At 50.2% G+C, this 26,579-nt stretch overlaps 1 protein-coding gene across 1 annotated transcript in view; it reads left to right on the top strand.

Annotated features, from left to right (window-relative positions):
• The window catches only part of PTPRN2 (protein tyrosine phosphatase receptor type N2), a 555,617-nt gene that overhangs the window by 76,014 nt on the left and 453,024 nt on the right, over positions 1-26,579 (top strand). Inside the window, exon 3 of the mRNA XM_040259938.1 lies at positions 5,304-5,417. Coding sequence (XP_040115872.1) covers positions 5,304-5,417 — 114 coding nt within the window. The remainder of the gene's footprint in view (positions 1-5,303; positions 5,418-26,579) is intronic.

Below are 26,579 nucleotides of genomic sequence, written 5' to 3'. Positions count from 1 at the left end.
AGCGGGGCGTTATGGCAGGGCTGTGTCCCGGGGTCAGGGCAGCACAGGGCGGCGTGAATGGAGATGAGTCCACTGTGAGAGCAGGAGGGCCCTCAAAGACTCGCCGTGGACACAGGCCGGACGTGCACGGCGTGCTGAGCAGAGTGCAGCCCGCCCGCCCACGGAGGTGGATGAGAAGCTCTCTGCTGAGGAATGGGTGGCGCGGGGTGTCAGGTTTCTGGGATGAGTGTGGAGGTTGGAGAAGCAGCTTCCTTGTTCTGTTGCTGAGTTTGGCAGATTAAAAAATGTAGGAGGCTATGTGTGTGTGTATACACACACACTCACGTGGACACATGTGTGCACACATTATGTTACTGTTCAGTCACCAAGTCAAGTCTGACTCTGTGACCCCTGGGCTGCAGCACGCCAGGCTTCTCTGTCCCTCAGCGTCTCCCAGAGTTTGTCCCAGTGGTGTCCATTGACTCTGTGAGGCCATCCGTCTCGTCCTCTGCTGCCCCTTCTCCTTCTACCCTCAGTCTTTCCCAGCACCAGGGTCTTTTCCAGTGAGTCAGCTCTTCACGTCAGGTGGCCAAATTATTGGAGCTTCAGCTACATCAGCAGTACTTCCAGTGAATATTCAGCATTGATTTCCTTTAGGATTGACTGGTTTGACCTCCTTGCAGTCCAAGGGATTCTCAAGAGTTTTATCCAACACCGCAGTTCAAAAGCATCAACTCTTCACTCTCTGCCTTCTTTTTGGTCCAACTCTCACATCCATGCATGACCACTGGAGAAAGCATAGCCCTGACTAGATGGACCTTTATCAGAAAAGTGACGCCTTTGCTTTTTAATACGCTGTCTAGGTTTGTCATAGCTTTCCTTCCAAGAAGCTATCATCTCTAATTTCATGGCTGCAGTCACCATTCGTAGTGATTTCAGAGCCAAGAAGAGGAAATCTGTCACTGTTTCCACTGTTTCCCCATCTATTTGCCATGAAGTGATGGGACCGGATGCCGTGATCTTAGTTTTTTAATATTGACTTTTAAGCTGGCTTTCTCACTGTCCTCTTTGACACTTATCAAGAGGCTCCTTGGTTCCTCTTCACTTTCTGCCTTTAAAGTGTTATCATCTGTGTATCTGAGGTTGTTGACATTTCTCCTGGCAATCTTGATTCCACCCTATAACTCATCCAGCCCAGCATTTTGCATGATGTGCTCTACGTATAAGTTAAATAAACCGGGTGACAATAAACAGACTTGTCAGGCCATGCAGGGCCACCCAAGGTGAACAGGCCACAGTGAAGAGTTCTGACAAAATGTGATCTGCAGGAGGAGGGAATGGCAAGCCCCTCCAGAATGCTTGCCGTGAGAGCCCCGTGAGCTGTTCAAAAAGACACACACTACCAGTTCAGTTCATTCATTCAGGTGTCTCCAACTCTGTGGCCCCATGAACCACAGCACGCCAGGCCTCCCTGTCCATCACCAACCCCCGGAGTTTACTCAAATTCATGTCCATTGAGTCGGTGATGCCAACCAACCATCTCATCCTCTGTCATCCCCTTCTCCTCCTGCCTTCAGTCTTTTCCTGCATCAGGGTCTTTTCCAATGAGTCAGCTCTTTGCATTAGGTGGCCAAAATACTGGAGTTTCAGCTTCAACATCAGTCCTTCCAATGAACACCCAGGGCTGATCTCCTTTAGGATGGACTGGTTGGATCTCCTTGCAGTCCAAGGGACTCTCAAGTCTTCTCCAACACCACAGTTCAGAAGCATCAGTTCTCCCGCACTCAGCCTTCTTCACAGTCCAACTCTCACATCCATACATGACCACTGGAAAAACCGTAGCCTTGACAACCTTTGTTGTCAAAGTAATGTCTCTGCTTTTTAATACGCTGTCTAGGTTGGTCATAACTTTCCTTCCAAGGAGTAAGTGGTCACCATCTGCAGTGATTTTGGAGCCCAAGAAAATAAAGTTTGTCACTGTTTCCATTGTTTCCTCAGCTATTTGCCATGAAGTGATGAGGCCGGATGCCATAATCTTAGTTTTTTGAATGTTGAGTTTTAAGTCAGCTTTTTCACTCTCCTCTTTCACTTTCATCAAGAGGCTCTTTAGTTCTTCTTCATTTTCTGCCATAAGGGTGGTGTCATCTGCATATCTGAGATTATTGATATAATTGGTATTTATATTGATGACACATTATACACATGCTCGTAAAACACACATACACAGTAGACATGTATATACACATACATACATGTAGACACACAACACGTGTACACACACACATTCAGATACATACACCTACACACACATGTACACACACATAAACACACATGTAGACATGCAGTACACACACATACACACACGCCTTTCAGCAAGGTGGGAAAGATGGATTCCATCATGAAAAACACGCTGGATAAGACAACAGCGCCGCAGCAGTGCGTACCTGGCGGAACAGCCCGAAGCCGGACGCTGAGAACGGTGGGCACGGCGAGGGTGCGGAGCCCGGGAACGCGGGTGCTTGCTGGCGGAGGTGCAAAATGGCACAGCCCCTTTGGGCGAAGGATAGGTGGCTGATCACAGAAGCAGACGCACTCACACCACGTGGTCAGCAACTGTGCTCCTTGGCGTTTACCCAGAGGGACTGACGGCACGTCCACGCAAAAACCTGCAGATGGACACTTCGGGCAGCTTCACCCATAACCATCCGAACCTGGAGACAACCACGGGGTCCTTGGGTGGGTGAGTGGGGGAGAAGCGGCGGCCCACCCAGATGATGGAATATCATTCAGTGTGAATGAGAAACGAGCTGTCAGCCCTTGAAAAGACGTGGAGGGAACGCACGTGAATATTACTGAGTGAGAGACGCCAACCTGAAAAGACCCAGCACTGTGTGATTCCAACCATATGACGCTCTGGAAGAGGCAGAGTTACGGAGACGGTGGAACGTCACCGGCTGCCGGGCAAGGGAGGCGCGGGGGTGGGTAGTGGGGCACAGCGGACGTGCAGGGCAGCAGGGCGGCCCCACGTGGAGCTGTGTGGCCACACGCCACTCCGCCTGCGTTCAAGCCCGAGGCCTGGGCCGTGCCGAGACCAAGCCCTCACGTGCCCGGTGGCTCTGCCCACAGTGCTGGGTCATGGGCGGTCATCGGTCGTAGCAAAGGTCCCGTTTGGCCGGAAGGCTGATAGTGGGGAGGCTGTGCCCGCGTGGGGGCAGGAGGCTGATGGGAAAGCCCCGTGCCCGCCTCCTGATTCTGCTGTGAGCCCAGCACTGCTCTGAAAAATAGAGTTTATTCATTAAAATGATCTGCTGGGGGACGGTGTCTCTGCCTCATCAGCATGGCTACAGTCCAGGGGCAAAGAGAATCCACAGTTAGCTTTCAAGCAATTCCGTTTTTAGAGAAAACTAATTCTAAAGGCACAGACAGCATTATGTATTCTGTTATATACATATATCTAAATATAAACTGAAAAGAAAGGTTTCAAGAAAATCTAGTTGATGTTTTTCTTAGAATATATTTACAACTCTGTCCACCACAAACCAAATTTAAAGAATGATTCCATTATACTGCAGACCGGAAGTGACTTACAAGGGGTGTTCCAAAAGACATAGGAAATGTCTCTGCACGTTTCCTTCCGTGCCAGCCTGAGTGGTGGGGTGTTTCCTGTGGGTCTCAGGTGGGTCCTGGAGGCCTGGGGCCCGGGGGCTCAGCTGCTGGCGCTGACCTGCTGACCCCTGCCTGCGCTGCAGGCCGACACTTGGCTTTCTCGTCTGTGAGGTTTGGGGCCGATGCATCCCAGTGCTGCTTCGGGTCCCTGCTTTCAGGGTATTTGGGTTCAGAGTGTGAAGCTGAAGTTCTGTGTGCTCTGAAGAACGTGCTCTCGCGTTTCTCCTCCCCGACGCCACCCACAGGCACTGACTGGAGTTCTTTGCGGGAAACAGGAGCAGAGGACACAGACACGCACTGTCTGAGTCCCAGCCGCGCAGACTGTCCACCCTGCCGGCGACGGCGGGGGCGAGACCCTCCCTCAGGGACAGCAGGGCTCCAGCGCCGGTGGCAGGCGGGTTGATTTTAGCAGCACTCAGAGGAGGGGGCAGTGGCCCGGCCCGAGAGGGAGGCAGAAGGTTGAGCTCCACGGCCGGTCGGGCAGCTGGGCCGGTTGCTGCCTGGGTCCTCCGGGCTCCGCAGAGGCCCCAGAAATCCAGGAGACGCTTGCGATACTTCAGATGACTTTCTGCCGCTCCTGCAAGGCATCTCGGTGTGAGCACAGGGAGCGCCCGACCAGCAGTTAGCCGCCAGCCTGGCCGGCAACACGTTCCTGATAATTAAACGGGCTGCGTGCAAAAGGCTCTGCTCTGCTGCATCCGCGCAGCGAGACTGTGAACAACGGAGGCGCCTTCGCCTGCAGCCGGCACAGACGCACCCTGTGTGAGGCCCTGGGCCCTGAATTAGCCTTTTGTACCCAAGGCAGTGATTTGAATGTTTGAACCCTCACAGGAAGCTTGTCTCAAAGTGAACAATTCCCAAATAAGGGCAAATTAGGGCCTAAATTAATTAGAAGGTGCAGTTTGAAAAGAGGTTGAGGAGCAGAGTCTGTCATTTCAGACAAATGGGACAGAGCGGGATAAATGGGGCCCCACTAATATCTCTTCCCAGAGCCCCCCTTCCCCTCCGCATTCTCAGGAGGACCCCGGAAGCAGCCCCCCTGGCCTGGTGGCCCCACCACCGGCACCTCCTGCAAACCAGCACGCCTGCCCCTGGCGGTCCTGTCTCTCCCCTGGAAACCAGCCCTGAGTGCTGTCCACTTTGTGGTCATTGGACGGTCAGAAGCAAAGCTTCACATCACAAGTGTGTTGGTCTCAGGCTGAAAAGGACAGAAAGGCGAGGGGTGGGGCAGCCTGGAAGCCACGCTGCACTGGACTCACCTTTGTGTTTGTGGTTTTCACTATGAGCTGCTTTTTGTTTAAAACCATTCCTTTCCATTAGGCTTCCCTCGTGGCTCAGATGGTAAAGAATCCGCCTGCAATGCAGGAGACCCGGGTTTGATCCTTGGGTCGGGAAGATCCCCTGGAGAAGGAATGGCAACCTGCTGCAGTATTCTTGCCTGGAAAGTCCCATGGACAGAGGAGCCTGGCAGGCAACACCCCATGGGGTCACAAACAGTCAGACACGACTCAGCGGCTAACACACCACACACTCATTCCTTTCCAAGGGCTTCTGATCCTGGCAGCTGCTCGGAGCTGTGCCTTGGGCTTGGCCAGGGCTGTCCGCCCGTCTGTCTGTCTCCCCCTGACGGTCTCTCTTCTCTGCCTCCCTTCTCACAGACGGAGTGTTCGGACGGTGTCAGGAGTTTCCGGCCACGGACGTGCACCGCTACGAAGTGTCACCGGGGGTTCTGCAGCACCTGACGGCCACCCTGCAGAAGCTCTCCCGCACAGGTGGGCAGGCCTGGCACCCCACCTGCCGGGTGCTGAGGCGTTAGAAAAAGAGCGGGTCAGCCAGCCAGTGGCAGGCAGGGAGAGGCGGCCTGGGTCCCTCCCAGTAGCTGTGGCCAATGCTGTGGGTCAGTGGCAGTGGAGGGCTGGCCATGCACCCAGGAGATGACCGCACTGCTGAGACCCTGGTCGCAATGTCCCAGCCCCGCCGCCCGGCTCCTCGGGGCCTGCGGTCAGGCGCATGTGGCCCTGGCTGAGGCCCAGGATCGGGCAAGAGCAGATCCTGCAGGAGAGGGGAGTCTTCTCCAAAAGGTGTCGTGCATTCACGCCCAGACCCCAAGGGCCTGCACTGTAGGTTCAGCTGCCGCGGCCACCCAGGTTCCACAGCATCCTGTCTGCTGCCGACCCTCTGGGCCCAGGGCTGTGGGCTGTGCACGTGTGCCCGTGTAGACCTGTGCACATGGGCCCAGGGCGGCCTCCAGCCCTGTGTCCTCCATGTCCTCACGTCCCCTGCCTGAGTCTCGAGGGAGGAAAGGTGATGAGACCCCTGAGCCCCAGGGGATGCTGGGGGCTGGGGTGCTGGCAGGAGGCAGTCGCTGGCCTGGCGAGGGGAGAGCGGGTTGCCTCTGCTCACCACCCCTCTCGGTGGCAGCAGCCGGGCCCGAGGCGGGTCCCATCCTGGAACTGCAGCCGCTGACCCCCAGGGCCCGCTGTCTGCAGATGGCGTGTGTGTTGAGGGGCCATCAGCCCTCTGTGGTGGCAGCCCCAGCCCCTGCCAGCCCCCTGTGGATTGGCTGCTGCCTTTGGCCTGCGAGCTTGTCAGTGGAAGTCGTGGCAGGTGGGGTTGAGTGGGGCAGTTTGGGTGCCCTTCCACCTCGATGACCCTCACCCCACAGGTCAGGGAATAGGGGGTGTCCTAGCAGCTACCGAGTGCATGCATTCCAGACCAGGGAGCAGGTCCAGGATGGCTTTGATCACTGGCCTGTAAGCCCCAGGGTGTCTGATAGACGCTGTGAAGTTCAGGGTCTTCTGGTGCTAGTATCAGCTGAGGGCCGGCCCAGTGGTCACTGGAGAGTCTGCTGATGTCCTTTCCTGGTCAGAGGCCTCCTGGAGGCAGACGGAAGGATGAGCATTGCTTGTGTGGCAGGGCCTTTCCTCCAGGGCCCTGTTCACCCCCACTGCCCCGCCATTCCAGGGCCCCCGCCCCTGACCCCCATTCCCGGGCTCTGATCTGTGAGGTGGAATTCCTCCATCTGGAAAGTGCAGGAGGGGCCGTGACGGTTCCGCTGCCTCGGGGGACACAGGGCTCTCCTGCCGGGCAGGCCCTGGGCGCCAGCAGAAGGCCGTCCAGTCCACTCTGGGAACGCCTCAGCGGCTCTGAAGCCCCGGGTCTCCGCAGTCCCCCCCTCGTGGTCAGCGCCCCGTGGCGGCCACAGGCCTTCCCCTCAGTGCTGAGTGCCCCCCCCACCCTGGGCCATGCCTCCCCCAAGCAGTGCCCCCAGCGGTCCTGGATGGAGGCACACCGTGCCCAGTGCATTCCTGATGTGCAGGGCCTCTCCTGAGCTCTCAGAGGAGGCCGGGCTCACGGACTTGCTCCTCGTGACCCCGGGGCCCTCCGGAGTGTTGGCAGGTCTACTGTGACCTGTCATGGGCCGAGAGGCTGCGGCGTGCCCACCTCGCTTCACGGAGGCCCGTGCCCCTGTCTGTGTGGGCCAGCGGTGCAGAGCCACGCTCTGGGCCTGGGTCAGCAGGCCCACCTGGCCTGGTTCCATCCGCCCCCTTGTCTCGCGCCCTGGCTCCACGCCCACAGGCGTTCCTGCTGCTGCTGAGTGGCCTGAACAGTTCTCTGCGTGCTCTGCTCTCACAGCCAGGCCTCACTGTCTGGGCCCGGCGCAACCATCCAGATGCTGGCGAGATGCTGTGTCCTGGGAAGGTCTGCGGGCCACAGGACCTCCAGCTGGGGGTCAAGGTTCCTCAGGAGAGGACGGGTGCCCTTCCCTGCAGAGCAGGCTGCAGGGCTCCGTGTCTCCGCTGGGTCAGGGTGTGTCCACACCCGCGTCCAGCACCCTTCCCATCGCAGTCTGATCATGGGCTCAGACTCTGGGCTCCTTCCAGAGGGAATTTGAGACACACGGAGGGTGCTTCCTGGAGGAGGCAAAACAGACAGGGAGGTCCGGTTTTAAATGCGTAGCTGTCCTTGTTGAGAGCAGTTCTAGATTTACAGAAAGGTCGAGTGGAACGAGTAGAGCGTGCATACCTGCCCCTACAAGGTCCCTGGCTCGGGGAGGCACCTGGATTGGCACTGAGCGCCCGTGTCACCGCGCTGTGATCAGAGGATGCCCGTGGCTCACGCTAGGGTTAGCTTTGTCCTGCACGCTCTGTGGGTTTGACAGGCACGTGATGTCACGCAGCGCCGTTCCGGGTCTGGGTGGGGAAAGCTCGCTGCCCTAAGGGCCCCGTGTGCGCCTGGTCATCCCCCGGCTCCCCGCGTCCTGGCAGCCACTCGCCTTCCCACTGCTGTTTCCAGAACACCACATAGCCAGGATCTAGCAATGTGTACCCTTTTCAGACTGGCTTCTTTCACCTAGGCGTGTGCTTTGACGTTCCTTCCCTGACTTTTGATGGCTTGATAGCTCACTTATTTTTAGTGCTGAATGACAGTTAGTTGTCTGAATAGACCAGTTTTCCAGTTGACCCACTGAAAGACATCTTGATTGCTCCCAACCACTGGCAATGGTGAATTGAGCTGCTATAAATGTACGTGTGCAGGGTTTTGTGCGGACAGGAGTTTTCAACACCTTTGGGTAAATACCAGATCTTACAGTAAGAGCACTCTTAGTTTTGTAATTGACTGTCTCCAAGCAGCAGCTGTGGCCAGTGAGGGTGGGGTCGGTGGGGGACTTACTAAAGCTCTTAGAGGTGCAGTTTCTTCATTGGATGAATGTGGACACCAAACAGGGCCATTGTGAAGGTCAAACGATGAAATCAAGTAAAGTGTTTTAAACCTGTTATAAATGTATTTCCAAATATTGACTATTATCCGTTTGATGCTCTGTCCCCAATTTATGGAGCTGTTATGCAGTTCACAGGCCTCCCAGGTGGTGGTAGTGGTAAAGAGTGAGTGAGTGACAGTCGCCCAGCTGTGTCTGACTGTGACCCTATGGACTAACCCACCAGGCTCCTCTGTCCATGGAATTCTCCAGGCAAGAATACTGGAGTGGGTCTGTTCCTTTCTCCAGGGGATCTTCCCAACCTAGGGATGGAACCCAGGTCTCCGCATTGCAGGCAGATTCTTTACATCACCCGGGAAGCCCAAGAATACTGGAGTGGGTAGCCTATCCTTTCTCCAGGGGATCCCCACCTGCCAATGTAGGAGACGTGGGTTCGATCCCTGGTTCAGGAAGACCCCCCTGGAGGAGGGTATGGCAACCCACTCTGGTATTCTTGCCTGGAAAATTTCATGGACAGAGGAGCCTGGTGGGCTACAGTCCATGGGGTCACAAAGAGTTGGACACAGCTGAAGTGACTTAGCATGCATGAATCAACCAGTTCATACCCACCTATTTTTTCTCTGTTGCAAAGTTTCTGCTAAGTTGGTTAGCTCTGTGCATCGACTCTGATGCCGGAAGAGCAGCCATTTCTCACAGGACACAGGTATGCTCTAGTTCTTTCCTTACATCAGTGGTGGGGATGATGGTGGTGCAGGTCGACTCACTGACGGATGAAGATGGCCGTGCCTCAGGGGAGCCTGTCTCGAGGCTTCCTGTGACCACCAGCGACGGGACAGGCAGGATGCGCCCTCGGGGCCTGGAACAGAACCCACGTCCTTCCCGGAGCCAGCTCAGCCCTCCTTGGACACCCATTCCTTCTGTGCAACTCCTCCCCCTCCCCCAGAACACACCTGTTTTTTTAAACTTTCTATTTTCTTGGGCTCCAAAATTACTGCAGATGGTGACTGCAGCCATGAAATTAAAAGACGCTTGCGCCTTGGAAGGAAAGTTATGACCAACCTAGATAGCGCATTCAAAAGCAGAGATATTACTTTGCCAACAAAGGCCCGTCTAGTCAAGGCTATGGTTTTTCCAGTGGTCATGTATGGTTGTGAGAGTTGGACTATAAAGAAAGCTGAGCACTGAAGAATTGATGCTTTTGAACTGTGGTGTTGGAGAAGAGTCTTGAGAGTCCCTTGGACTGAAGGGTGATCAAACCAGTCAGTCCTAAAGGAAATCAGTCTTGAACAGTCTTTGGAAGGACTAATGTTGAAGCTGAAGCTCCAATACTTTGGCCACCTGATGCAAAGTGCCGACTCATTGGGAAAGACCTGGGAAAGATTGAAGGCGGGAGAAGAAGGGGATGACAGAGGATGAGATGGTTGGATGGCATCGCCGGCTCAATGGACATGAGTCTGAGCAAACTCTGGGAGATAATGGACAGGGAAGCCTGGCGTGCTGCAGTCCATGGGGTCACAGAGAGTCAGACACGACTGAGCAACGGAACAACAACAATTTTGTTTTGAGGTGTAGCCAATTACCAGTGTTGTAACAATTTCAGGTAAACAGCGAAGGGACTCAACCAGACGCATGCATGATCCGTTCTCCGTGAAACCCTCCTTCCATCCAGACTGACACTTATCACTGAGCAGAGTTCCCTGGGCTTTAGAGTATGTCCTTGTTGGTTATGCATTTTAAGTAAAGCAGAGAGCACCCTGTTTTTAAGTTAGCTCCCACCAGCCAGTCCCGAGCAGGCTGCACTCAGTGTCTTGGGAGCCCCGTGGACGCCTCCCACGGAAGCTGGAGCAGTGCTGCTGGGCTTGGGCTCCTGGCGGGGACAGCGTTTTGACTTCTGCCGCGGGGCCACCAGAGGGCGTGCCGGAGCGCCTAGATGGGCCCAGCTGCTGTGCCTGGTGGCAAATTCCATTTCCTTGGGTTGCCAAGGCACTGGGGGACTTCCCCGGTGAGGCAGGCGGTTAGATGTGAAATAAAATTTTATAGGCTTGGTTGAAAGCAACACCGTGGGGATACTTGTGGTCTCCTAAACTGCATATCCTAGCACTTTCTGGAAACGATCTTGTGTTTCTCTCTGGACCCATCTGCCCGCTCTGCCCGCTCTGCCTGCTAACACTGTAGCTCTCTGCCCTCCTTGCCTCTCCCCTCCCGGGCCAGCCCTCTGGAGGTGGCGACCCCAGGCCTTAGGGGTAGGCTCCTGTCCAGACTCCCATCGCCCTTGGGTGTGAGGCTCAGCTGCTGCAGGTCAGACCTGCAGTTCTTGTCTGCGTGATGCTGGTTCCTGGGTGAGGCTCAGCTGCTGCAGGTCAGACCTGCAGTTCTTGTCTGCGTGACGCTGGTTCCTGGGTGAGGCTCAGCTTCTGCAGGTCAGACCTGCAGTTCTTGTACTGCGTGATGCTGGTTCCTGGGTGAGGCTCAGCTGCTACAGGTCAGACCTGCAGTTCTTGTCTGCGTGATGCTGGTTCCTGGGGAAAGTCATCCCCCTCTTTGTCGGGGCTTGTGGGTATCCTGTTTTCAGCCTCTCGCATGGAAGACCTCAGGATGCAACCTCCCTGCCATCCAGTGGGCTCGGCCGCGTTGGGCAGAGTGGGCGGTGCGTCTCCCCTGCCCCACTTCTTCACAGCCACGCCCAGAAACACAGGCCTAGTCCCAGCGAAGGCAGCGGCTGGTGGGGCTGTCAGGAGCCTTCCTTTTGAAGAATGGAAAATGGGGCTTAATTGTGTAACATAAATACACACATGGAAGAACAGAAGATGTTCACGTTTATTTACTACTCTTGTCTCCCGCTGGCAACATTGTTTCGTGAGTGGATACATTGTTCTCTCATGTATTAAATTTTTTAAAAATGCATTTCATTTCTGACACTTCATTAAAATTCAGCATGTAAATGTCACTTGTTGGCACATAATTTGCTGTCATAAAAACAACTTTGGATTTACTTCCTGGCAAGAATCTCCTGATATATTGAGCTGTATGTCAAAAGCAAGAAACAAAAACGCAAAAATTAAAAATCTAACACAATGTCACATTTCCTTAAAAGAGAATGAGAAGACATTCCCTCATGAAATGGAGCAGAACGTAGGAAGCCAGCACGGGTGGCAGAGGTGGCCTGGCGTGACTGTGGCCGCAGTGCCCGGCCTGCGCGGGTGGCTCCCGCTGGTCAGCGGGCTGAACTTTGACCCCTGCTTGGCAGCTCCCCAGCTGCTGGTGCTGAGAGCAGCCCGCCTGGCCTTTGTCTCGGCCTCTGCTCTTGCGCACTTGGCATCCCACTTGTGTGCATGGTGTATCCATCGACCTGGGTGCCCGGTGTCTTGGTGAGTCTGAGCTGCAGTCTTCCCGGGACCTGCGTTGGCTCCCGAGCCCACAGGAGCCGAGTCACTGCTCTCCGCCGCTCCATGCAGCCTGCTTTTCCGTTGCTGGCAGTGACGCTGCTATTCCTTCCTTTATTTCTTGCCTCCTGGCAACTTGTTACGGGACTTGATGCCTATAGTCTTTTTTTTTTTTTTTGCCCTTTTAAAAAATGTGAACTTAGTTTCCCTGAACATTTAGAAAGAGGCTGGGCTCCTAAAGCTTTTCTAACTCTGGAGCTCGCCCTTCTGTGGGTTTTTGTGTGTGTGTGTGCAGTGTGAAAAAACACGTGGCAGGTTACTTCATTTCATTTTCGTGATAGAATTGGCAGGCCACAGGTGAACCCTTTGGAGGTGTATAGTTCAGTAGCTTTTATTATGTTCAGATGTTCATCGCCACTGTCCAGTATCAGGAACTAAACCTCAGCGACGACTCAATCCTCACTCCATCTCCCTGCCCCGGTGCTCCTGGCTACCGCGATCTAGTTTCTCTCTTAATGGATTGGACTATTTTGGGTATTTCATACAGATGAGTTCATATAAACATGGCCGTCTTGTGCCTGGCTTCTTCCCCTTGGCATATGCTTTCAAGCTGTGTTCATTCTGGGGCATGTCAGCTCTGTGCCCACTTTTAAGGCTGAATAATATTCTGTTGCCTGGATATACTGTATTTCGTTTATCCATTTATTAGCTGTTAAAGTGCTGCACTCAATATGCCAGCAAATTTGGAAAACTCAGCAGTGGCCACAGGACTGGAAAAGGTCAGTTTTCATTCCGATCCCAAAGAAAGGCAATGCCAAAGAAGGTTCAAACTACTGCACAATTGCACTCATCTCACACACTAGCAAAGTAATGCTCAAAATTCTCCAAATGAGGGTTCAACAGTACGTCAACTGAGAACTTCCAGATGTACAAGTTGGATTTAGAAAAGGCAGAGGAACCAACGATCAATTTGCCAACATCCTTTGGATCATAGAAAAAGCAAGACAATTGCAGAAAAACATCTGCTTTATTGACTATGCCAAAGACTTTGACTGTGTGGATCACAACAAACCATGGAAAATTCTTAAAGAGACGGGAATACTAGACCACCTTACCTGCCTCTTCAGAAATTTGTATGCTAGTCAAGAAGCAACAGTTAGAACCAGAGATGGATCAATGGAGTAGCTACAAACTGAGAAAGGATTACATCAAGGCTTTATATTGTCACCTTGCTTATTTAACTTATATGCAGAGTGAAAGTGAAAGTGAAGTCACTCAGTCATGTCTGACTTTTTGCAACCCCGTGGACTGTAGCCCACCAGGCTTCTCTGTCCGTAGGATTCTCCAGGCAAGAATACTGGAGTGGGTTGCCATTTTATGTGAAATGCTGGGCTGGATGAAGCACAAGCTGGAATCAAGATTGCCGGGAGAAATAACAATAATCTCAGATACGCAGACAACACCACCCTTATGGCAGAAACAAAGAAGAACTAAAGAGCCTCTTGAAGAAAGTAAAAGATGAGAGTGAAAAAGTTGGCTTAAAACTCAGCATTCAGAAAACTAAGATCATGGCACCCAGTCCCATCACTTCATGGCAAATAGATGGGGAAACAATGGAAACAGTGACAGACTTTTTATTTTCTTGGGCTCCAAAATCACTGAAGATAGTGACTGCAGCCATGAAATTAAAAGACCCTTGCTCCTTGGAAGAAAAGCTATGACCAACCTAGACAGCATATTAAAAAGCAGAGACATTACTTTGCCAAGAAAGGTCTGTCTAGACAAAGCTATGGTTTTTCCAGTAGTCATGTATGGATGTGAGAGTTGGACTATAAAGAAAGCTGAGCACTGAAGAATTGATGCTTTTGAACTGTGGTGTTGGAGAAGACTCTTGAGAGTCCCTTGGACTGCAAAGAGATCTAACCAGTCCACCTTAAAGGAAATCAGTCCTTAATATTCATTATTGGAAGCACTGATGTTGAAGCTGAAACCCCAATACTTTGGCCACTTGATGTGAAGACCTGACTCATTGGAAAAGACCCTGATGATGGGAAAGATTGAAGGCAGGAGGAGAAGGGGGTGACGGAGGATGGGATGGTTGGGTGGCATCACTGACTCAATGGACATGAGTTTGAGCGAGATCTGGGAGCTGATGGTGGGCAGGGAGGCCTGGAATGCTGCAGTTCACGCCTTTGCAAAGAGTGAGACACGACTGAGCAACTGCCTGAACAGAACTGATTGACCATTTGGCAGACTTTTCACTGTTCCACTTTTGGCCATGATGAAAAATACTGTTGTGAATCCTCAGTACACGTCTTTGTGACAACATATGTTTTCAGTTCTTTTGGGCACACCCGGAGTGGGACTTCTGGGTCATATACAGTGGCTTTATTCTTGTTTTGTGGCCTTGCTAGCCTGTCTGTGAGAATCCTCCTGGGCATTTGTAGAGACAGTGTGATCTGCTCTGTGGTGTGGCGTGTTCTGCAATGCCTGTTGGGTCTAGTTGGGCTGTGGTGTTGTCCAAGCCCTCTGGTTTCTGGTCCATCTTTTCTTTAGTTTCTCTATCCATTATTGAAACCATAGTATTGAAATCTCCAACTGTTGTTGTCTATTCTTCCCTTCAGTTCTGATAGTTCTTCCTTTTGTATATAGGAGCTTCATTTTTAGGTGCATATATATTTGTAGCATGAGAAACGCTGGGCTGGAAGAAGCACAAGTGGAATCAAGATTGCCAGGAGAAATCTCAATAACCTCAGATATGCAGATGACAGCACCCTTATGGCAGAAAGTGAAGAGGAACTAAAAAGCCTCTTGATGAAAGTGAAAGAGGAGAGTGAAAAAGCTGGCTTAAAGCTCGATATTCAGAAAACGAAGATCATGGCATCTGGTCCCATCAATTCATGGGAAATAGATGGGGAAACAGTGTCAGACTTTATTTTGGGGGCTCCAAAATCACTGCAGATGGTGATTGCAGCCATGAAATTAAAAGACACTTACTCTTTGGAAGGAAAGTTATGACCAACCTAGATAGCATATTCAAAAGCAGAGACATTACTTTGCCAGCAAAGGTCCATCTAGTCAAGGCTATGGTTTTTCCAGTAGTCATGTATGGATGTGAGAGTTGGACTGTGAAGAAAGCTGAGCACCAAAGAACTGATGCTTTTGAACTGTGGTGTTGGAGAAGACTCCTGAGAGTCCCTTGGACTGCAAGGAAATCCACCTAGTCCATTCTAAGGGAGATCGGTCCTGGGTGTTCTTTGGAAGGAATGATGCTAAAGCTGAGACTCCAGTACTTTGGCCACCTCATGCGAAGAGTTGACTCATTGGAAAAGACTCTGATGCTGGGAGGGATTGGGGGCAGGAGGAGAAGGGGACGACAGAGGATGAGATGGCTGGATGGCATCACCGACTCGATGGACATGAGTTTGAGTGAACTCTGGGAGTTGGTGATGGACAGGGAGGCCTGGTGTGCTGCAATTCATGGGGTTGCAAAGAGTCGGACACAACTGAGTGGCTGAACTGAACTGATATTTGTAACTGTTGCACATTCTTGGTAAATTGCCCACTGATCTCTAGTAACAGTTATTGTCTTAAAGATGATTGCATCTAATGTTAGTTACACATTGCTGTTTTTGTTTTTTTTTTTTTTTTGGTTACTATTTAATGAGATTTCTTTTTATAATCCTTTTAATTTCACCTGTTTTTGTCTTTAGAGATAAAATATGTTTCCCATCTCATATTTTTGAATCATGCTTTTTAAATCTTTTGTAAAGAAGCTCTGACTTCTACTTGGAATATTTAGCCCATTTACACTAATGCAGTTACTGATTAGATAGGATATATGTCTTCTGTCTCCAGTTCCAAAGAAGGGAAATGTCAAAGAATGTTCAAAATATCACACAACTGCACTCATTTCACATGCTAGCAAAGTAATGCTCAAAGTTCCCCAGGCTAGGATTCAACAGTAGGTGAACCAAGAACTCACAGATGTTCAAACTGAATTTAAAAAGGCAGAGGAACCAGAGATCAAATTGCCAACATCCATTGGATCATAGAAAAAGCAAGAGAATTCCAGAAAAACATCTTACTTCTGCTTCATTGACTACGCTAAAGCCTTTGACTGTGTGGATCACAACAAACCATGGAAAATTCGTAAAGAGATGGGAATACTAGACCACCTTACCTGCCTCCTAAGAAATATGTATGGTGGTCAAGAAGCAACAGTTAGAACTGGACATGGAACAACAGACTGGTTCCAAACTAGGAAAGGAGTACTTCAAGTCTCTATATTGTCAGCCTGCTTATCTAACTTATATGCACAGTACATCCTGTGAAATGCCAACCTAGATGAAGCACAAGCTGAAGTCGAGATTGCCAGGAGAAATATCAATAGCTTCAGATATGCAGATGATACCACCCATGTGGCAGAAAGTGAAGAGGAACTAAAGAGCCTCTTGATGAAAGTGAAAGATGAGAGTGAAAAAGCTGGCTTAAAGCTCAACATTCAAAAAACTAAGATCATGGCATCTGGTCCCATCACTTCATGGTAAATAAATGAGGAAACAATGGAAACAGTGACAAGATTTATCTTCTTGGGCTCCAGAATCACTGCAGATGATGACTGCAGCCATGAAATTAAAAGACTCTTGCTGCTTGAAGAAAAGCTATGACTAACCTAGACAGCCTATTATAAAACAGAGACATTACTTTGCCGACACAGGTCCATCTAGCCAAAGCTTTGGTTTTCCTAGTAGTCATGTATGGATATGAGAATTGGACCATAAAGAAGAATGAGAACCGAAGAATTGATGCTTTTGAACTGTGGTGTTTGAGAAGACTCTTGAAAGTCCCTTGGACTGCAAGGAGATCAAGCCAGTCAATCCTAAAGGAAATCAATCCTAAATATTCTTTGGAAGGACTGATTGTCACACAAATTATATTTTTGTACAATATGTATCTTTCAAAACAGGTTCATAATTATTGCCTTGTGTAGTTGCTTTTAATTTGGGAGCAAGAAAAGTTAGATACACAAAACATACATATTCTGCCATTTACATTGCTCACAGTTACCTTTTACTGTGCTCGTGATTTCTTCATTGGGATGACTTATTGTCTAGTTTCCTTTTGCTTTTGTCTGAAGCAACCCTTTAATATTTATTTTAGGGAACATCTACGAGCAGTGGGTTCTCTGTTTTTGTTTGTCTTAATTTTGAAAGATAGCTTTGCTGGGTATAGAATTCGTGACTGACCATCTTTCTTTCAGGATTCGGAAAATGTTGTCTCACCACCTGTGGTCTCCACAGTTTCTGATGGAAATTAGCTGCCAGCATTGTTGAGGACCCAAATATGTCGTCTCTCTGCCTGTGGTCCCCACGGTTTCTGCTGGAAATTGGCTGCTAGCATCGTTGAGGATTCATTGTTGAGCATCCATTGTTGAGGACCCATTGTTGAGGACCCATTGTTGAGGATCCATTGTTGAGGACCCGTTGTTGGGGACCCGTTGTTGGGGACCCATTTTTGAGGATCCATTGTTGAGGACCCATTGTTGAGGATCCATTGTTGAGCATCCATCGTTGAGGACCCATTGTTGAGCATCCATCATTGAGGATCCATTGTTGAGCATCCATCGTTGAGGACCCATTGTTGAGGACCCATTGTTGAGGATCCATTGTTGAGGACCCACTGTTGAGGATCCATTGTTGAGGACCCATTGTTGAGGATCCATTGTTGAGGACCCGTTGTTGAGCATCTGTTGTTGGGGACCCGTTGTTGGGGACCCGTTGTTGAGGATCCACTGTTGAGGATTCACTGTTGAGGACCCATTGCTGAGGACCCATATTGTACGGGATGGATTGCTCCTCTCGTGTGCTTCCAGGATTCTCAATTTGGCTTCTGTCAGTTTGATACTGATGACGCTCTCTTTGAGTCTGTCCTGCTTGGAATTTCTCAAGCTTATGGATGTCTGGATGTATAGTTTTATCAAATTTGGGGAGTTTGGGTCATTATTTGTTTAAATACTCTTTCTGCCCCACTCTCTTTCTCCTCCATCTGAGACTTCTGTTATGTGCATATTGGGTGGGACATTTTATGATGCCTCACCAGCTCTGTTCATTTTCCATCATTCTCTTTTTCTTTTTGCTCCTCAAGCTGGATAATCTCAACTGACTATCCGCAGTTCAATTCAGTTCACTCACTCAGTCATGTCCGACTCTTTGCAACCTCATGAACTGCAACCCACCAGGCCTCCCTGTCCATCACTAACTCCTGGGGTTTATCCAAACTCATATCCATTGAGTCGGTGATGCCATCTAACCATCTCATCCTCTGTCGTCCCCTTCTCCTCTTGCCCTCAATCTTTCCCAGCATCAGGGTCTTTTCAAATGAGTCAGCTCTTTGCATCAGGTGGCCAAAGTATTGGAGCTTCAGCTTCAACATCAGTCCTTCCAATGACTATACTCAGGATTACTGAGTCTTACCCTGCCTGCTCTGACCCACTGTTGAGCTCTTCTGGAGAACTTTTCATTTCATTTTTAATAAATTTTAACTGAAGAATTTCTATTGTTTTTTAATATTACTTTACCTCTTTATTGATATTTTCTATTTGATGACTCATTCTTTTCATGAATTCTTTAGACATGGCACCTTTTGGGTTCTTGAACATCTTTAAAATAACTCCTTTAAGCTGTCTAGTAAGCTCAGCATCCAGATCCTTAGGGACGGTTTTTATTACTGTTTTTCCCCTCTACGTGTGAAGTGTACTTTCTTATTTCTTTGCATGTCCCCAACATTTTCATTAAAAGCTGGACATTTTAAATGACTTGGGATCAGATTCTCCCCACTCCAGTTTTGCTGTCGTTGTTCCCGTTTATTTAGTGACTCTGGTAAACCAGTGCTTTAAAGCCTGTACTCTGTGTCACGAGTGGCCACTGAAGTCTCTGCCCAGCTAGCTCAGTGGTCAGAAATGATGGGACCAGCTCCCTCTAACACCTGAAACCAAGTCTCTAGGCCTTGCAGTTCTGTGTGTGCTGGGCAGGCCCTCATTGCTCAGCCAGGTAGTGGGGAGCTCTGCCTTGGCCTTGCTTCCTACCGGCTCAGAGCCTGAAGGTCATGCAGAGGCGAGCTTCTCGTGTCTTTCCTGAGCACATGCCCCGTCCTGCACACGCTTGTGACTATGGAGAGCTCTACAGAGCCCTGTGGGTGTCTCATCGCTGACTTTCTCCTCTACACCTTCTGCTTAGTCTGCTGTTTGCCCCAACAGCTACCCCTGCCCTCAGCTGCTGAGCAGCTCAGTACACCTCTAAGTGTTTTCAGCAGCTGCCCTGGGGACAAGGCTTTCACAGACGGTGAGCTGTGAGTCAGATTTGATAAAGGCATGTTGGGTCATCTAGGGAACCACAGGCAGGTCGAGTGGTGACAGTGCCCTGGTAGCGAGGCTGAGAAGGAGCTCGAGCCCAGCCTGCCCTGTCCCATGGCTGCCAGCCTTGCGTTTCTGCTCTGGCTCTGCCTGTTCAGTTCCAGGCTATGGCGGAGCTGCAGAGGCTGGTGGGAACAGGGCAGGTTACAAAGCCAGTCAGTTGACGACTTGTACTGAGAATCAGCCATATTTCTTGAGTAAATGCTGCCCCCCTACTGATTCCTGCCAGCCTTTGATTTCCAGAATTTTGAAGAGGCTGATTCTGACCATCTTTGATGGTTTTCTCATCATTTTATTTTACTAAGGACTGCCATTTTTACTATGCCTAGAGCTGGCTTCTTGAGGTTTCTCATCTCCAGTCCTTTTTCTGGACATTGTGTTGGGAAACCTGTCCTTGGAGATGACTTCACTTAGATTTGCTTTAAATATGCTCCTGGATTCTGCTCACTACCTAGTCCCTATCTCTACTTTTACGTGGCAGTTGGGGATCATCTAAGATGTTGCTGCCACCGCCGCGTCCATCTCCCCAGAGTCAGTTGACCACTGAACTGATTTCTATCCGCCCTCCATGTATATGAGAGAGTATGTGTCCTCCCTGTTGCCCAACGTGGACACGAATGCCTGTGTAACCCATGGCCCTTTTCTTGGTGGGAGTACCCACTGCATCACTCTGCATGCAGGAAGTAAGCCATTCTGTCTCCAGAGCATGTCTCAGCCTTGGCTCACACAGCATAACTCAGGAGGCCTCAAAAAAGAGGATGTCTGGGCCTTACCCCAAAGAGCCTAACCTAAATACTTCTATAAGAGCTTGCCTTCAGCAGCTCTTAAAAATTCCCCGCTGATTCTGATGTCTTAATATCTCTTTTTTTTCATATAAAATGGGACTAACAGTCTCTGAATTACCTAGAACTTCTTTAAATGCAAACATACAAACCACTTTTTCCCTATTCATGTCTTACGTTTTTTATCTGAATGTTGTAAGATTTTCAAGTTGCACGTTTAATGGCATTTTACTCCTATAAGGTACGTTAATATGGTATATTTTGTTATAATTTTCATAAAATAATGGAGAATAGCAATACTTGGTATAGTACAGTATAATTTTTAGATAGTTACAACTTCACTGTTCAGCATAAGCTTTCTTTTTGCTGTAAGAAGAATATAGCTTTTTATTTAGAAGATAAAAAAAAAAAAGTGGTTGAAGGATGTTCCCAGTCCCAACAGCAGAGTATAGAACAAGAACTCTCAGCATTCTGACCTCAGGACACCTTCATACTACTAAAAATTATTGAAGACCCTAAAGAGCTTCTGTTTTTTGTGGGTTAGTGCTATCCACATTTACTGTCTTAGAAATTTAAAAATTGAGAAAAATTAAAAAGCTACATTTTAATCCATTTTAAAATTCAAATAGTCATAATAAATGATACATAATAACCACAGTAGCTCTATCTTCCAAAGTATTAAAGTGGTGTGATGCTTTGTTACGCTTCTTTGTTACCCATTTTTGCATATTTCCTTATGGTTTGTCTTCAGAGGAAACAGCTGGGTCCCCCTGTCTGTTTCTGCACTCATGCCAGGCAGTCTCCACCCACACAGCCCTGGAAAACTCCAGTGTAACTGAAAATACAGTGAAGAGGAAAGTAGAGCTTTAGTGTTTTATGAAAATAATTTTGACCTGTTTCCCACTTAGAGCCCCAGGGACCCACAGAGGCCCTCAGGTTGTGCTTTGAGAACAGCTGCAGAGAAAAGAGTGTGGGTCCGGAGTCAGGAGCTAGCGTCCACTCCAGCTGTGCCCCCAGTGGGCCCTGTTGGCTCGGCGCACACGTCCTGACAGCACGCAAGCTCTCCCAGTTTCTCTGCCTGTGAAACAGGGGCGGCCCTGCACCCCTTTGGTCTGGCACCCTGGACCCGAGGCTGAGATGGAGTGTACCGAGGGCGGGTCACTGGGCATGCTCGGGGCATCACACCTGTGCAGGTGGCAGGAGTCAGAGTGGGCAGAGGGGACAGAGAAGGGCGTGCCCTGCAAGAGCGCCAGGTCTGGAGGCGACCCCGTGAGGGCACGGGGCTGGGCCTCTGTGCCCAAGGTCACCTGGACTGGACACGCTCTGCCCAGGAGGAGGTGTGGGGTGGGGCCGTGGGGAGGGGCAGTTCCCGAGGCGGAGGCTGCGAGCTGCGGGCCGCCACTGTCGGAGCCGGGGGGGGGGGGTCCTGTGCAGCACGAGCCCCGCAGCCACCACAAGGTGACCCCCCTTTCTCAGACGCTCCGTGTTCACATGTTAATGCCCCTGAAGTCAGCGTGTATCTTACATCAATAGCGCAGCGGCGTTTAACTTGCAGCATTTTGGCTTCTTCTTAGTAAGACTTGAATCGACGACTTCTTATCTTGGATGAAATGTAGTAATAGCATCTCATAGAGTTGCTCCTAAGATGAAGTCGGGTGGTGCACTCAGGAAACGCCCTTCCACGCGGGCGTGAGCGGGGCAGCCTGGGCAACACTGACCATCCTCAGCTTAAGACTGCTGGCTGGCGTGACCATTTCGTGGGCCAGTTAATGAATCTAGAGCATTCTGCCAAGTGTCTCAGGAGCTAAAACGAAAAACCAGAATTGGGAACGCTGGTTAGATGCTCGTGACTCCGAATGAATACATTTGTTCAGCTTTTCACAACTGGGCACAAACTAGCACACTTCAGTTCAGTTCAGTCACTCAGTCGTGTCTAACTCTTCGCGACCCCATGAATCACAGCACACCAGGCCTCCCTGTCCATCACCATCTCCCAGAGTTCACTCAAACTCATGTCCATCAAGTCGGTGACGCCATCCAGCCATCTCATCCTCTGTCGTCCCCTTCTCCTCCTGCCCCCAATCCCTCCCAGCCTCAGAGTCTTTTCTAATGAATCAACTCTTCGCATGAGGTGGCCAAAGTACTAGACTTTTAGCTTTAGCATCATTCCTCCCAAAGAAATCCCAGGGCTGATCTCCTTCAGAATGGACTGGTTAGATCTCCTTGCAGTCTAAGGGACTCTCAAGAGTCTTCTCCAACACCACAGTTCAAAAGCATCCATTCTTTGGTGCTCAGCTTTCTTCACAGTCAAACTCTCACATCCATACATGACCACTGGAAAAACCATAGCCTTGACTAAATGGACCTTTGTTGTCAAAGTAATGTCTCTGCTTTTGAATATGCTGTCTAGGTTGGTCATAACTTTTCTTCCAAGGAGTAAGTGTCTTTTAATTTCATGGCTGCAGTCACCATCTGCAGTGATTGTGGAGCCCCAAAAAATAAAGTCTGACACTGTTTCCAGTGTTTCCCCATCTATTTGCCATGAAGTGATGGGACCAGATGCCATGATCTTCGTTTTCTGAATGTTGAGCTTTAAGCCAACTTTTTCACTCTCCACTTTCACTTTCATCAAGAGGCTTTTTAGTTCCTCTTCACGTTCTACCTTAAGGGTGGTGTCATCTGCACATCTGAGGTTATCGATATTTCCCCCAGCAATCTTGATTCCAGCTTGTGCTTCTTCCAGTCCAGCGTTTCTCATGATGTACTCTGCATAGAAGTTAAATAAGCAGGGTGACAATACACAGCCTTGATGCACTCCTTTTCCTATTTGGAACCAGTCTGTTGTTCCATGTCCAATTCTAACTGTTGCTTCCTGACCTGCATACTGGTTTCTCAAGAGGCAGGTCAGGTGGTCTGGTATTCCCATCTCTTTCAGAAATTTCCACAGTTTATTGTGATCCACACAGTCAAAGGCTTTGGCATAGTCAATAAAGCAGAAATAGATGTTTTTTCTGGAACTCTCTTGCCTTTTCCATGATCCAGCGGATGTTGGCGATTTGATCTCTGGTTCCTCTGCCTTTTCTAAAACCAGCTTGAACATCTGGAAGTTCACAGTTCACGTATTGCTGAAGCCTGGCTTGGAGAATTTTGAGCATGACTTTACTAGCGTGTGAGATGAGTGCAATTGTGCGGTAGTTTGAGCATTCTTTGGCATTGCCTTTCTTTGGGATTGGAATGAAAACTGACCTTTTCCAGTCCTGTGGCCACTGCTGAGTTTTCCAAATTTGCTGGCATATTGAGTGCAGCACTTTCACAGCATCATATTCCAGGATTTGAAATAGCTCCACTGGAATTCCGTCACCTCCACTAGCTTTGTTTGTAGTGATGCTTTCTAAGGCCCACTTGGAGAAGGGAATGGCAAACCACTTCAGCATTCTTGCCTTGAGAACCCCATGAACAGCATGAAAAGGCAAAATGATGGGATACTGAAAGAGGAACTCCCCAGGTCGGTAGGTGCCCAATATGCTACTGGAGATCAGTGGAGAAATAACTCCAGAAAGAATGAAGGGATGGAGCCAAAGCAAAAACAATACCCAGCTGTGGATGTGACTGGTGATAGAAGCAAGATCCGATGCTGTAAAGAGCAATATTGCATAGGAACCTGGAATGTCAGGTCCATGAATCAAGGCAAATTGGAAGTGGTCAAACAAGAGATGGCAAGGGTGAACGTCAACATTCTAGGAATCAGTGAACTAAAATGGACTGGAATGGGTGAATTTAACTGAGATGACCATTATATCTACTACTGCGGGCAGGAATCCCTCAGAAGAAACGGAGTAGCCATCATGGTCAACAAAAGAGTCTGAAATGCAGTACTTGGATGCAGTCTCAAAAATGACAGAATGATCTCTGTTCGTTTCCAAGGCAAACCATTCAATATCACAGTAACCCAAGTCTATGCCCCAACCAGTAATACTGAAGAAGCTGAAGTTGAACGGTTCTATGAAGACCTACAAGACCTTTTAGAACTAGCACCCAAAAAAGATGTCCTTTTCATTACAGGGGACTGGAATGCAAAAGTAGGAAGTCAAGAAACACCTGGAGTAACAGGCAAATTTGGCCTTGGAATGCGGAATGAAGCAGGGCAAAGGCTAATAGAATTTTGCCGAGATAATGCACTGCTAATAGGAAACACCCTCTTCCAACAAACTAGCACAAGCAGATCCTTAAAGGAAGGCAGAGGTGCGGGGCGTCTCCGTGCAGAGTATCTTAGCGCAGAGCATCTCAACACCCAGCCCAGAAGCAGAGCTGGGCAGGGCTAACGTCTGCACATGCTCGGCCTGCGCCTCTGAAGGCCCCCGGCCACGGGAAGGGCAGGGGGGTCTGCGCATGCTCGGCCTGTGCTACCCATGACCTGACGCCAGGGCCCGCAGGGGAGGGTCCCCGCAGAATGGAGGAGTCGTGTGTCCCCTTCAGCTGCTCTGATGTTAATGCCTGCTGTTCAGGGTCATTCTGACAAGAAAAATTATTGGCACAGACTTTTATCATTCCTCTTCATGTGGTGCAGTTCTGGTTTTAGATGCAAGTGGGAAGCACACTGGTTAAGAGTCTGCCTGCAGTGCAGGAGACACAGGTTTGATCCCGGAGTCCAAAGACCCCCTGGAGGAGGGCATGGCAACCTACTCCAGCATTCTGGCCTGGAGAGTCCCATGGACAGAGGAGCCTGGCGGGTTACAGTCCGTGGGGATGCAAAGAGTCGGACATGACTGAGCGAGTGAGTACAAACATAAGAGCATATAATTCACACCCCAAATCACCGCAGTTATCCCACTCCAATCTACAGCTCGGGTGTGCGTGCACGCTCGGGGATGTTAAATGATGGAGACGCTCTGCACCGCTTCCTGATTCGCCTACATCCTCACCCTGGGCTCCCGGTGGGCGTGAGGACCGCGGGCCCCACCGGCCCCTCCTTACAGGTCCTCACTCAGCATCAAGGGCAGGAATCGGGGAAGTAGCAGGAATCAGAGGTGGAGCCCTGGGTGGTTTGTGTTTCTCAGAACACCGCTGCTGCTTTACGCGTGGGAAGCGGTTATGGGCGCTACCGAGCTGGTCTCTGGGAGCCCCTGGGTTCTGAGTTGGGGGTGTCTCCGAGTCCACAGTGTGAGCGGACCAAGAAGGGCAGTGGGCACACAAATGGGGCACCCACACACACACAAACAGTCACTGAGCGTGCGTCGCTAGGAATGCTTGCTTCTGCCTGGGCCCACCTCCTAATTTCAGAGGCAGCGTCTGTGGCTCAGAGAGATATCAGTTGCTTGCTGTGAAAGCGTCCCAGGTTTCACTTAGAACATAGATCCCTTGACTCTCTGACTCTGGGAAGATGTACTTCCTGGAGGAATGGGGGCTTGTGCTGTCCAGCTGACCCCACGAGCCCCTGGAGGCTGATTCTGTGAAAGGCGTCTGCAGGACTCGCGGCGGTTCTAACTGGAGGAGGGGGTGTGAGATGGGGGAGGCCGTGAGGATGGGAGAGGAGGCGCATCCCCTGGTGGGCTTACCACGAGCTCCATGCGGGCAGGATTGGGGTGGGGTGCACCACTGGGGCTGAGCGTGGGCAGCGTGGGGCACAGGTGGGGTGTGGGGGCCAGAATGCAGGGCTGAGAGGGTGTGGTGGGGGGCACGGGTGGGTGTGGCCATGGGGCAAGAAGGGCCTTCTTTTAACAGCTTTGCCCCTTGCCTGTAAGAGCACCCTGGTCTGAAGCAGGAAGGTCAGGTATGTGAGGAGGAGACTAAGTGGCCTGCTAAGGCCACTGCCAGAGCATGGGAGTGGGCACAGGCCCACTCCCCTGAGCTGGAAAGAGGTCCCCGGCTTTGTGAGTTTTTACACATGTGGCCAGCAGGAGTGGGCAGCCATTGGACAAGGCCCCCACGTGTAGGTGATGGGGCCCCTGCCAGACGGGTTGGTGGTCGACCTGCTCCTGACACGTTTGTTCCTGACCCTGATGCGCTCCAGCGTGGCTGGGAGCTGGGCCCAGAGCCAGTGTGAATGGCCTGAAATCACACACAGGCCAGGAAAGCATTTCAGAATTAGCCAGTGGTCTATCAGGTATCCTTAGATCGCATGGTTCACTCTAGATTATGTGAGTTCTCTTGAAAAGTTAATTTTCTATTAAATGAGTCAAGACAGAGCAGAACAATTTCGTGTTTTAGTCTGGCTTCTTCTGGAGATGGTGGTGAACATTAGTTTCCTCCATTAATGAGCCTTCCCACTTTGGTTTCAAAACCAGTGATGCCCTCGGACTGATCCAGGCATTGAACGCTGGAGAGTGGTCAACTCCAGGGCGGTTCCTGAGAGGCTGTTGCATGCTTACTCCCAGCTGAGCTCCCTCTGCTAATGGCACTACACTTGAAAATGTGCCCAGAGACCAAGCTGCCTGCTTAAATGTTCACTGAAGGAGAGCAGCTTATGTGGGAAAATATATGGCGATTTTAAGACCTCTAAATGTGCCTTGGAGTTAAGCAAAATGATCCGGAAGCCTTTCTGTGAGAAACAACATTATACTCTAAAGAATCTGCGCTATTTATAGATAATTATGAAGACGGTTCCTGAAGAAAGCCTCTGAAGTTACTCTGAAGGT

The sequence above is a fragment of the Oryx dammah genome, unplaced genomic scaffold (assembly GCF_014754425.2).
Source record: "Oryx dammah isolate SB20612 unplaced genomic scaffold, SCBI_Odam_1.1 HiC_scaffold_18, whole genome shotgun sequence".
Taxonomy (NCBI): Eukaryota; Metazoa; Chordata; class Mammalia; order Artiodactyla; family Bovidae; genus Oryx; species Oryx dammah.
This window is presented reverse-complemented; position numbering and strand designations above follow the sequence as displayed.